General features: G+C 53.8%; 1 protein-coding gene across 2 annotated transcripts in view; it reads left to right on the forward strand.

Annotated features, from left to right (window-relative positions):
* LOC310660793 (uncharacterized protein) overlaps positions 1-12,911 on the forward strand; it is a 66,403-nt gene that overhangs the window by 36,665 nt on the left and 16,827 nt on the right. Inside the window, exons 1-3 of one of the 2 annotated variants that reach the window (XM_083405972.1) lie at positions 2,688-2,786; positions 4,255-10,020; positions 11,782-12,081. In XM_083405972.1, the coding sequence (XP_083262098.1) occupies positions 2,768-2,786; positions 4,255-10,020; positions 11,782-12,081 (6,085 nt within the window). In that variant the 5' untranslated portion in view covers positions 2,688-2,767. Of the gene's footprint in view, positions 1-2,687; positions 2,787-4,254; positions 10,021-11,781; positions 12,082-12,911 lie in introns of those variants that run through there. The other variant, XM_083405971.1, reaches the window with a different exon arrangement.

Here is a 12,911-nt window from a genome sequence, read left to right on the forward strand (position 1 = left end):
CCACTCTGGGCGGCTTCCAACAAAGATTAAAAATACATCAAAATGTCACACACTAAAAACTTCCTTGAACGTGCCTTCAGATGTCTTCTAAATGTCAGGTAGTTGTTCATCTCTTTGACATCTGGTGGAAGGGCATTCCACAGGGTGGGCGCCACCACCGAGAAGGCCCTCTGCCTGGTTCCCTGTAGCTTTGCTTCTCACAGTGAGGGAACCGCCAGAAGGCCCTCGGCGCTGGACCTCAGTGTCCGGGCAGAACAATAGGGGTGGAGACGCTCCTTCGGGTCTACTGGGCCGAGGCCGTTTAGGGCTTTAAAGGTCAACACCAACACTTTGCTCGGAAATGTACTAGCAGTTTGAAAGCACACCAGTGCAAGTAGATAAATAGGTACCACTACAGCAGGAAGGTAAACGACGTTTCCGTGCGCTTTGGTTTCCGTCACGGTGTTCCGTTGCTCCAGAAGCAGTTTATTCCTGCTGGCCACATGACCCGGAAAGCTGTCTGTGGACAAACACCGGCTACCTCGGCCAATAAAGATGAGCGCTGCAACCCCACCTTTGCTAAAGTCGCCTTTGCCTGGAGCGTCTGATCGGCAAGTCCTAGGCTCTGTGGTTTAACCCACAGCGCCACCTGTGTCCCCTTACATTAATATAGAAATGTGTATATTCTTATTATCCCAATACATGTATAATTGTCAGTAACCGAATATATTCTGTGTGAACTTATTCCGAATATCATTCTATTTATCCAAAGAAAGTCTGCATCTATAAGCCGTCCGTTTGTATGTTGCCAATGTTGTGAAGAGGGACGCGGGTGGCGCTGTGGGTTAAAGCCTCAGTGCCTAGGGCTTGCCGATCGAAAGGTTGGCGGTTCGAATCCCCGCGGCGGGGTGCGCTCCCGCTGTTCGGTCCCAGCACCTGCCAACCTAGCAGTTCGAAAGCACTCCCGGGTGCAAGTAGATAAATAGGGACCGCTTACTAGCGGGAAGGTAAACGGCGTTTCCGTGTGCGGCTCTGGCTCGCCAGAGCAGCGATGTCACGCTGGCCATGTGACCCGGAAGTGTCTTCGGACAGCGCTGGCCCTTGGCCTCTTTGAGTGAGATGGGCGCACAACCCTAGAGTCTGTCAAGACTGACCCGTACGGGCAGGGGTACCTTTACCTTACCTTAATGTTGTGAAGCCATTGATTAAAGGGAATCGTATCTCTATTCTCCCAATTCATCAATATGGCCAAGTTTAGGGTGTGTAGAATCCATTTTTGCTGTCCAGTTGTCAACTTCCATACAAGGGGTATATAGTTCAAGAGCATATTCACCTCTGAAAAAAATGTATTTTTCCCCCGGGCACGCTTGTATATTACAGTCTCAAACACAGAAAACTTCGACCAGGGCCAGATTTAGGTTTGATGAGGCCCTAAGCTACTGAAGGTAATGGGGCCCTTTATATGTCCAGCTGTCCTTTGTGAACAACAAATGGTTGCTTTTTGTGTGTTGAATATATGCTATATGCGGGGCCCATTACGTACATGATAGGAGCCTACACAAAAACACTATTGCTGTATGTAGGTTTAATTTAATCTTATTTATCTTTTATCTTATATTTTGGAAATGTACACCCAGTTGTTGTTTTTCCTTTAATTTTGGGGGGGACCCCCAAGGGAGCGGGGCCCTAAGCTATAGCTTGTTGAGCTTATACGTAAATCCGGCACTGACTTGGACTTTCAGTAAAATGTTGGGCTTTGTGAATTTGCCTCTGTCGTCCAAAACTTAGCAAAGGTAGGAGAATCACCTGGAAAAGATTGAGTTCCGGCTTCCCGTGTCTGGCACACCTGAACCCATGAAGCACCATTGATGGACTTACCTGCCGTGACTTGGCCCAACCCCTTTTAAGTGTCCTCTTCTGCCATTGGCTCAGCAGCCAAGGTGTGTCACGGAATCATAGAAGAATCATAGAATCATAGAATCATAGTTGGAAGAGACCACAAGGGCCATGGAGTCCAACCCCCTGCCAAGCAGGAAACACCATCAGAGCACTCCTGACATATGGTTGTCAAGCCTCTGCTTAAAGACCTCCAAAGAAGGAGACTCCACCACACTCCTTGGCAGCAAATTCCACTGTCGAACAGCTCTTACTGTCAGGAAGTTCTTCCTAATGTTTAGGTGGAATCTTCTTTCTTGTAGTTTGGATCCATTGCTCCGTGTCTGCTTCTCTGGAGCAGCAGAAAACCACCTTTCTCCCTCCTCTAGGTGACATCCTTTTATATATTTGAACATGGCTATCATATCACCCCTTAACCTCCTCTTCTCCAGGCTAAACATGCCCAGCTCCCTTAGCCGTTCCTCATAAGGCATCGTTTCCAGGCCTTTGACCATTTTGGTTGCCCTCCTCTGGACACGTTCCAGTTTGTCAGTGTCCTTCTTGAACTGTGGTGCCCAGAACTGGACACAGTACTCCAGGTGAGGTCTGACCAGAGCAGAATACAGTGGCACTATTACTTCCCTTGATCTAGATGCTATACTCCTATTGATGCAGCCCAGAACTGCATTGGCTTTTTTAGCTGCCGCGTCACACTGTTGGCTCATGTCAAGTTTGTGGTCAACCAAGACTCCTGGATCCTTTTCACATGTACAGATCCTTTTCACATGGAATGCTGCGAACACTCTAATTGATTCAGAAACTTGCATCACACAAAGCCCAGATAGGGCTGAGGGTGGGATACCTCACTAGCGATGGGCTCAGCGAAGGAGAGGAAGGGGAATACCATCGCAGGATGGGCCAACTCTTAGACCGTACGTATGTGTGTGTGAGAGAGTGTTGCACACAAGAATTTGTCCATAAGCTATTTGGATCACATCTTGGTCATGATTTTTTTTAGGGGTACCCCTTCTCCTCAAGGGACGTGGGTGGCGCTGTGGGTTAAACCACAGAGCCTAGGACTTGCCGATCAGAAGGTCGGCGGTTCGAATCCCCGCGACGGGGTGAGCTCCCGTTGCTCGGTCCCTGCTCCTGCCAACCTAGCAGTTCGAAAGCACGTCAAAGTGCAAGTAGATAAATAGGTACCGCTCCGGCGGGAAGGTAAACGGCGTTTCCATGCGCTGCTCTGGTTCGCCAGAAGCGGCTTAGTCATGCTGGCCACATGACCCGGAAGCTGTACGCCGGCTCCCTCGGCCAATAAAGCGAGATGAGTGCCACAACCCCAGAGTCGGCCACAACTGGACCTAATGGTCAGGGGTCCCTTTACCTTTACCTTACCCCATCTCCTCTCCAATAAGCCAGCAAACCTGTAAACGGGATGAGAAAAGACAACTGGTATTTCCCTGCTGGAAAAGCCAAGCATTAGTTGGTGCCAATAAGGCCATTTTGGGGAGAGCATTCCACAGTCGGGGGGCCACCACAAAAAAGGCCCTTCCTTGTGCTGTCTGGAGGGCCACTGCCACCACATCACAGAATGATGATGATGATGATTTTTTTAGTTTCTTTTTTCAGACATAAAAACCAAGAGGGGAAAAAATACACTAGAAATGTCCCACCCATAGATAGTTAAAAGCCAGAGGCCTAGTTAAGAAGGAATGTTTTTGCCTGATGCCTTGAAGATATACAATAATAGTGACAGATGTCTTCACCCCCATCGTTCTGCCCAGACACTGAGGTCCAGCTCCGAGGGCCTTCTGGGGGTTCCCTCACTGAGAGAAGCTAAGTTACAGGGAACCAAGCTGAGGGCCTTCTTGGTGGTGGCGCCCGCCCTGTGGAACGCCCTCCCACCAGATGCCAAGGAAATAAACAACTATCTGACTTTTAGAAGACATCTGAAGGCAGCCCTGTTTAGGGTGGTTTTTAATGCTTGATGTTTTATTGTATTTTTAATACTTTGTTGGAAAGATAATATTATCCCTGGAGAGAGAATTCCGCAAACTGGGAGCCACTACTGGAAAGGCCTGTTCTTGTGCTGCTGCTGTCCTCCGGACCCAAGTACAGTGGTACCTCGGGTTACATATGCTTCAGGTTATAGACTCCGCTAACCCAGAAATAGTACCATGGGTTAAGAACTTTGCTTCAGGATGAGAGCAGAAATCTCGTGGCGGCAGTGGGAGGTCCCATTAGCTAAAGTGGTACCTCAGGTTAAGAACGGACCTCTGGGACGAATTAAGTACTTAACCCGAGTACCACTGTACTGAAATGTTTATGCTAGTTTGTTGTGGAGTGATTTGGATTAATGCTTCTCTCCCAATCTTTCTCTTCTCAATCCCTCATCCCCAGATGTATCCCGGACCACCTCCACGTCCTCCACGCCGAGTAGTGAGGCCCTGACACCGCTGCAGATGTCCCCGGCGGTGACGCCCGACTGCCAGACCGGCCTCCCCATGGACCCCACCCTCTGTGGCAAAGTCGTTCCGGCTTTCCTGCCGGCGAAGAAAGAGGACCGCCCGCAGCCCGAAGGAGCCAGCTGTGACACGGCCGTGGGCAACGCCGCGACCGGCCTGGTAGCCCTCAGCGAGTGCGGGCAGGTCGTGATGGAGCAGGCCCCGAAAGCCGCCAAGGTGGCGCCCAAGGGTCAGGGGGAACCTACGTCGGGCGTGGACATGCTGGACACCCGGATAGTGATGGGCGAGGAGACTCAATGCCTCAGTGAGGATGAGGAAGATGGGGAAGGGGCTGCCTCTGCGCCGCTCACACGGGGCAACTTGGAGGCCAGCTCTGAGGAGGAGGAAACGAGCGACATGGAGGATCAGGACATGGTTGACCTCCAGGCGAGGCCTCCCCACAAGACCCCAAAAGACTTGGCCAGCCGGCAAGCAGGCATGACCCTCCCCGGCCTCCGGAATCCGCAGGAGGCCGAGAGGGCAGCCATGACACCTCCACTCTCTCAGGGCGAACATTTGGCGGACCTGCCTTCTCCGCCTCCTGCGCTCACCAAAGACCTCTCCTTGGAGCCTGCCGAGGCCCAGCCCCTGCCTGGCAAGCACACCTGTGGCCTGGACCCAGAACTATACTTCACGGCGCCCTCGACCCCCATCAAGACTGTGTTTTCCCACCTCAGGCACCAACCCTTCTCCAAAGAGAGCCTCAGCGAGGAGCAGAACGACACGGACAACGAAGGCCTTTGCTCCCCACCCACCTCCCCCTCGGGGTCCTATATCACGGCCGAAGGAGGCAGCTGGGCGTCTTCAGGCACCGGCAGCACTTCCCCGTCTTGCTCCCCCAACCTGATCGCAGAGTCGGAAGCCATGGAGGCCCCATCGGCAGACGGCGAGGAGTTTCTCTCGGATGGCCACCCGAGGCTCCCACGGGGACCCAGCCTGTCTCCCGACTTGGAGGGGGAGTTTGCTTTCCAGACCCTCTCCTCCAGCACTTTAGTCCACTCGTCGTTCCCCGAGGATGACGACGACGGGCAGACGACCCCGGAGGAAGATGGCGGCGACTGGGGCGCCGAAGTCGCTCCCTTGAGGCCGGGCCCTCAGAGGTTTGAGCAAGCGGCTCCGTCTTGGCCCGAGAGCAGAGAGGACTCTGGAGACGAAGTGGATCTGAGCCGCGAGCTGTCCAAAGCGGAGGCTCCGCCGGCCTACGAAACGGGAGCCGGAGACTCTGCCGAGTTTGCAGGATCGAAACCCTGCCTCTTGCCCGGTTCACTCGCTGCCTTCCCTTCTGGGACGGACACCTCCAAGGCTGATGCACCCGGCCGGCCGCAGGCCGAGACGGCGGCTTCCGCCCCAGACGACGGCGTGGACGGTGCCGACAGTGACCAGATGATTTCTGCTTTGCTCTTGCCTTTCCGTGGGAGCCTCATATTCGAGGCGGAGTCCATGGAGATCACGCTGTTCCCCCAAGGGGAGTCGGTGGGGAACGACGGCCTCTATGGCGTGGAGGACGACGACAGCACTTCGGCCTCCTTCCTGCACTCTCTCTCGGAAACCTCCATCAATGAAGGCGTGGACGAGTCCTTTGCTTACCAGGACGACACCTCCCAGTCCTCAGACTCGGCCTCCTACAACGGGGAGGACGACGAACGGCTCTACAGCGTCGAGCAGTACGCCGTGGTCGCGGAAGCTGCCGTCGCCCCTGCTCAGGAAGCGGCCGGGCCTCCAAAGGAAGACATGGAACCCGCGCTGTCCCGATCGGGCAGCGAGAGCGAGATGGAGACCTCATCCGATGCTTACAACACAGATGAGGAAGAGACGGCTTCTGCCGGGGACAATGGGCACCCGAGGGCTGAAAAGGAGGAGCGGGAGGAGAGAGGCTCCTCTCTGGAGAAGGCTGAAGATGACGAGATACCCCAGGAGGTCCAAATCAAAGTTTCGCTCCCCACTGAAGAAGAAGCGGCTTCCAGGTTGCGGGTTGTTCCTGAAGCTCCCGGTGAATCCTCTGAATGTTCTGGAAGCAGCAGCAGTTCCCCTACCGGTCAAGGATGGCGGTCTCCTATGGAGCAGGGCCCCACAGCTCTTTTCGGAGGCGTAGGTCGCGGAACTGGATGTGAAGAGGGAGAAGAGCCTTCAAGGGAAAGGGGCGCCCCCTGCGCCTCCCTGGAGCGCCAGTCGCTCTCAGGCGGGCAAGAGGCTGCTGAGGAAAACATCCCTGACCCCGGAGAATGCCTCATCGCTTGCTTTGATACGGATGAGGAAGCAGACGTTTTGCCGCCTCTGGACAACTCCTTGGAGGGGCCTCGGCCTGTGGGACAAACAGCTGCAGAGTGGGTCGACCAGGTGTATGCGGGCCCTGCCATACCCCTGGGATGGACCCCGAAGCCGTATCCTGTGCCGTTTGCAGAGCTGGCGACTCCAGACGTCAACGACTCGTCTTCCTTTGACATCAGCGCCAGGCTGAAGGAGTCGGAGGAGCGGCTTCTGGAGCTCCTTGACCAAGATGGCGCCTCTGGGGGAGGCTTGATTGAAGCAGAGAGGCCTAACGGAGGAGTGTTCAACGTGGAGCCAGAGAAGGAGGAGCCTCCATTCGTGTCCCTCCTTGGCTCCTGTGAGGCGGCCATCTTGGACCAGCCTGAAGCGACTCGAGCCGACAACGAGCCGACAGCAGAGTGCCTTATTGCCTGCTTTGAATCGGAGGACGAGCTTGAGGAGGCCTCGTCCCTTGACCAGATGAACAACAACGAGGACCACGTGGTGGCCATCTTTTCTGAGGCGAAACCTGATTCTCAGCCCTTGCTGGGACCAAACAGCATACAGCAGAACACCGCCGTTGTGGACAGTGAGGTCACCTTGATGGCGGCAGCCGCACCTCTGCCCCCCACGGATGTTGAAGAGCGTGCTGAAGTCTGTGGGATGCCAAGAGACTCATCTGGGCTGGAGATGGAGGCCTCCACAGGCCCTCTTGCCAGTGTGGTTATAGGAGACGGTGCAGCCCATCTCAAGCTGTGCTTGGAGACTGGCGAGGCCAAAGACCTGAGCGTGAGGGAGCCTCAGCCCGGTGAGAGCCGCCATGAGCCCATGCTGGTAGAAACAGGCGGCCATCTTGAGGAAGCTGGAGAGGACGCCAAGGGCAAAGATCAGCTAGGGGAAGAGGCTTCCGTTGTAGAGGAAGCCACTGGGGCAATGGAGGGGCAAGCGCTATCGGACGAAGTTGATGCTGGCCAAGACTGGGAAAGTCCGTCCGAGGGAGAAGAGGATGCTATTTCTGAACTCGAAAGTGATGAAAACAGCAGAGCAGACTCTGTCGCTGAGATCCCGCCAGGAGAAGGTTCTGTTTGGCCGGGAGACGGGCTTCAAGCCCAGCGCTTAACCACGCGTCCTGTGGGACTGTGTGGATCACAAGCCGCCTCATTCCAGGATCCTGGTGCTCAGCCTAGCCTGAGAGACAGCAACATGAATTTGGTTGAGATTCAGAGTAAGGGAGCAGCTCCTGCTCCCGCCAGCAGCGAGACCACAGATGGTCCAGCGTTGGTGGGAAGCTCGGACAAGAAGCCAGGACAGAAAGATGAGGACAAGCTCGTGGTTCCTGCGGCCTCTGAGCAGGTTGTTCGCCAGGCAGGCCTTCCTGAGCCAGCGGGTCGTAAAGAAGGCACTGAATGGCCGCAGCTTGGTGGGGTACAGATTCTTGAGCCCCAGGCAGCAACCAAAGACACCAAGCTGGCTGTCCAACAGGGGCCTGAGGCTCAGAGGAACAGGGGGTGTATGGAGGCGGCTGCATCTCTGCCTCCTTTGAATGATCAGCATCCTTTGGACGTCAAAGCTCAGGTGGAGAAAACTGCCCCAGGAACTTCTAAGGCAGTAGATGCAGGTGCAACGCCTTCCACTGGCAGGGTTGAGGGTCTACCCAGGCAACCCTTGCAGGTGCCAAAGAAGACCTTTGCTCAAGCTCTGCTTCAGGGTCTCCAACCACCTGCTTTGGGCGCTGAAACTTCTGTGCAGGAAAAGGATCTTGATTCCAGTCTCTCTTCCCCGGAGTTGGCAGAGGTCTCCATGCCCAACTCACAGACGGACAGCAGCTTCTTCACGGCAGCTGAGGACATCTCTTCTGGGACCCTTGTGCTGACTTCATCCCCTGGCTCTGAGAGGGAAGGGCTCAGCACCCCTGAGCAGGCATGGGGCAGCCCGGCCGAGGATGTGGAGAAGAGCCCTCCTCCTCTTCCACAAGAACAGCCGGTAGCCGTTTCTGAGCTGGAACACCGAGTGGTCGAGACTGAAGATGCTAAGGTTGAACCCTTGGCTGAGCCGTCGAAGATCCCACCAGCAGAGGGACCTTCCCAGCGGAGCATGGCGTTGTGTCTGCATTCCTCTGCTCTTCACCAGCCGCCTTCTCCAGCCAATGCCCGGCCAAGGGATGCGTCACCCGTGCTTTGCAAAAGCCAGCACCTCTTCTTTGCTTCTGAAGAGGAGATCTATTTGTCGGAGCCTGAAGAAGCCCAGCACATCCATTCCAGTGGAAATGCAGAAACGGAAAGCGTTGGTGCTGCAGAATCGCCGGGGACCAGGAAGACTGGTGCAGCCCCAGATGATTCTGAAGCCGTTGCTGCAGCGACGCCATCTCCAGCCCCCAGCCAACCGGAGCTTCCTGGTGCCTTGTGGCAGAACGCCTCGTTGGTTGCAGAACCTCCAGAGGTCACTGCAGACCAGCAGCAGATCACCGACATGTTGCGAGGCTCCTTCGGCAACCTCAGGGAGCCGGGCTTGGGTGCTGCCCGCCTGGTGAGCAGTCTGCTGGTGGCCGAAGCACAAAGCCTTCTCGGCAGCCTTAAGGAAGACGTCCTGGAGTTCTCCTCCGAAGGCGTCATGCCAGACTTGTCGGAATCGAAGCATTCCGAAGATGAGTTGGAGCCTCAAACCACTTGCAGTCAAGACCAAGTCACCGGGCAACCTTGCAAGGAGCTGGAGATGGACAGGGTAGCAGTTCCACCACATGTGGAGGTTGTTCCTCTTCGTTCAGAGGCGGTGGAGATGGCGGCTGGGCCGCTGCTGAGTTCTGGGTTGGAAGGAGTGGACCAGGCTGCCGAGGAGGTCGTCTTCACACCTGGTGAAGCCGAAGGGAAGACGTCTGAGAGCGTCGACAGATCTCCACCTCGGAGCTTGCAGGCCAAGCCGACGATCCAGAGTCCAGAAGCCAGTGGGTCAACTGAAGAGGTTTCAGAAGAGACGAGACTAGAGGGTGCCACAGCAGAGGAGGTTGGCCACCCAAGAGATGAAGAAGGACCAGTTCCTTCAAGTGCTTTCGCTGGAAGCACGAAACTCGTGGTCCCGGAAGCTGGTTTGGCGAGTGTGGAGACCACCTCTCCTCTATCGCAGGCCCCGCCAGCCTCTGAAGGACCAGCTCAAGAGTCCCTGGCTGTTTCTTTGCAGGCAGAGCAGCCCCCGTCGCTTACCTGTGAGGAGGAACCTCCTCTGTCTCCTCCTCCATCTCCACCTTCTGAACCTCAAAAAGTGCCTCCTGTTTCTCCCTCGCCTCCCTCCGACGGCCTCTTCCACAGCCCCTCAGCTGCTTCGTGGCTTCCTGCTTTGACAACCAGGCCTGACGAGGAACGAGCTCCTTCCAGAGAGGACTTCGCCCTCCTCCGGGACTCGAGGAAGCCTCCCGCGGAAGGTGAGCTTTCATTTCCCTGTCTCTCCCATCCAGATAACGGGAGGATGAGGGTTGATTTTATTTATTTCTTCTTATTATTATTATTAATTTAAAATAAACACACTTATGAAAAAACAGATGTGCATACAAGTATACAAACATACAATCAAACAAACAAATAACAGGAAAATCAAACAAACCACTACACTATAAGATACAAGAAATTTCCCCGTCTCTCCCATCCAGATAACGGGAGGATGAGGGTAGATTTTATTTATTTCTTCTTCTTCTTCTTAATTTAAAATAAACACATTTATGAGAAAACAGACGTACATACAAGTAAACATACATACATACATACAATCAAACAAACAAACAAACAAACAAATAATAGGATAATCAAACAAACCACCACACTATAAATATAATTATCATCATATATACTCCTGATAGTGAACACAATTATAAAACTTATAGAGAAGAAATTAAAAACTGACTTCCAATTAATCTTACTGTACTTTATCCATTACTTTATACTGCACAGTTACACATTTCTTGTATAATTTCTTTCTACCTCCCTACGAGCTTATATTTATACAATACAGGGATCTAATTCTGCCAAGATGTTTCCTTTTATTCCGTAGTTTTCTAAATAGTCTTTAAAGATCTTTATAGACTTTTTGTTTTGGTTGGCCTCTTACTCTTTCCTGTGGCTTTCGCTAGCTGCAGATATTCTACCATTAGGATTTGCCAATCTTCTGGTTCGCCAGAAGCGGCTTAGTCATGCTGGCCACATGACCCAGAAGCTGTACGCCGGCTCCCTCGGCCAATAAAGCGAGATGAGCGCTGCAACCCCAGAGTCGGCCATGACTGGACCTTATGGTCAGGGGTCCCTTTACTTTTACCTATATACCCCCCTTGGACACGGGTGGCACTGTGGGCTAAACCACAGAGCCGAGGGCTTGCCGATCAGAAGGTCAGTGGTTCGAATCCCCGCAACGGGGTGAGCTCCTGTTGCTCAGTCCCTGCTCCTGCCAACCTAGCAGTTCGAAAGCACGTCAAAGTGCAAGTAGATAAATAGGTACCGTTCCAGCAGGAAGGTAAATGGCGTTTCTGTGCGCTGCTCTGGTTCGCCAGAAGCGGCTTAGTCATTCTGGCCACATGACCCGGAAGCTGTACGCCGACTCCCTCGGCCAATAAAGCGAGATGAGCGCCGCAACTCCAGAGTCGGCCACGACTGGACCTTATGGTCAGGGGTCCCTTTACCTTTACCTATATACCCCCCTTGGACACGGGTGGCACTGTGGGCTAAACCACAGAGCCGAGGGCTTGCCGATCAGAAGGTCAGTGGTTCGAATCCCCGCAACGGGGTGAGCTCCTGTTGCTCAGTCCCTGCTCCTGCCAACCTAGCAGTTCGAAAGCACGTCAAAGTGCAAGTAGATAAATAGGTACCGTTCCAGCAGGAAGGTAAACGGCGTTTCTGTGCGCTGCTCTGGTTCGCCAGAAGCGGCTTAGTCATTCTGGCCACATGACCCGGAAGCTGTACGCCAACTCCCTCGGCCAATAAAGCGAGATGAGCGCCGCAACCCCAGAGTCGGCCACGACTGGACCTAATGGTCAGGGGTCCCTTTACCTTTACTACGAGAATTGGCAGCATAGGTTAATTTCTTCAGGTTTTGATGCCAGGCTGGGTGAAGCTGTTTGGAGTTCCTGGCTTCCAACTGGCAAGGGAAAGGACACCCCCCAAAAAAAACCCCTGCCCTAACCTACTTCTCTCTGCAGCCGTGGCGAGCGCCAGGCCTGCCAAGCCCTCCCGAGAAGACCAGCCTTCCATCAGCAAAGATTCCAGGGGCCGGAACCGGTTGCCTGGCAACAAGGACGCCCGAGAAAAGGACTCCGTCTCTGCAGGGGAGAAGCGTGGCGACCGGGGCCCCGCGCCGCTGGAGTCGAGCTCCTCCAGTGATCGGGAGCTGCTGTACCGCTGCCCGGAGATCGAGAGCCTGAGGGAAGCGACTGGCATGATGCTCCTGGAGGAGAAGAAGGCCTTGACGGGGAAAAGGAGCCACGAGGCCAATCACAAAGGTGAGAAACCCCCGTTGGCTTTCCAGGGTTTGGTCCCGAGGTGTCTGGTTGTGCCAGCTTGTGGGCAGAGGTGGCGGCAAACTCGCTGGCACTGACCCTGGGGCTCTGCCCAAGTGGGGGGTATCACCCCACCTGTTATTTTTTTATCTATATAAGTTTTTATTAGATTTCCCACAATGATAACAAAAACCACAAAGCAGAGTGATACACAAAAACAGAAAAAGGAAAAAAAAGGGGGAAGGAACAATAAATAGATAAACAATAACAACAAAATACTTCACAAATCCAACCTTTTAAGAATCTTGGTTGACTTCCTCAAGTCCCTCCCTTCTGAGTTTCCTTGTAGTTAAAAGTAACAGCTTTCCAATATCATTATTAACTAAAACAATTTCCAATTATTGTTGTTGTTTAGTGGTGTCTGCCTCTTCGTGACCCCCTGGACCAGAGCATGCCAGGCACTCCTGTCTTCCACTGCCTCCCGCAGTTTGGTCAGACTCATGTTTTTAGCTTCAAGAACACTGTCCAACCATCTTGTCCTCTGTCGTCCCCTTCTCCTTGCACCCTCCATCTTTCCCAACATCAGGGTCTTTTCCAGGGAGTCTTCTCTTCTCATGAGGTGGCCAAAGTCTTGGAGCCTCAGCTTCAGGATCTGTCCTTCCAGTGAGCACTCAGGGCTGATTTCCTTCAGAATGGAGAGGTTTGATCTTCTTGCAGTCTATGGGACTCTCAAGAGTCTCCTCCAGCACCATAATTCAAAAGTATCCATTCTTCGGCGATCAGCCTTCTTTATGCTCCAGCTCTCACTTCCATACATCGCTTCTGGGAAAACC

This window comes from Podarcis tiliguerta (assembly GCF_965153285.1).
Source record: "Podarcis tiliguerta genome assembly, chromosome: 12".
NCBI classification, from domain to species: domain Eukaryota; kingdom Metazoa; phylum Chordata; class Lepidosauria; order Squamata; family Lacertidae; genus Podarcis; species Podarcis tiliguerta.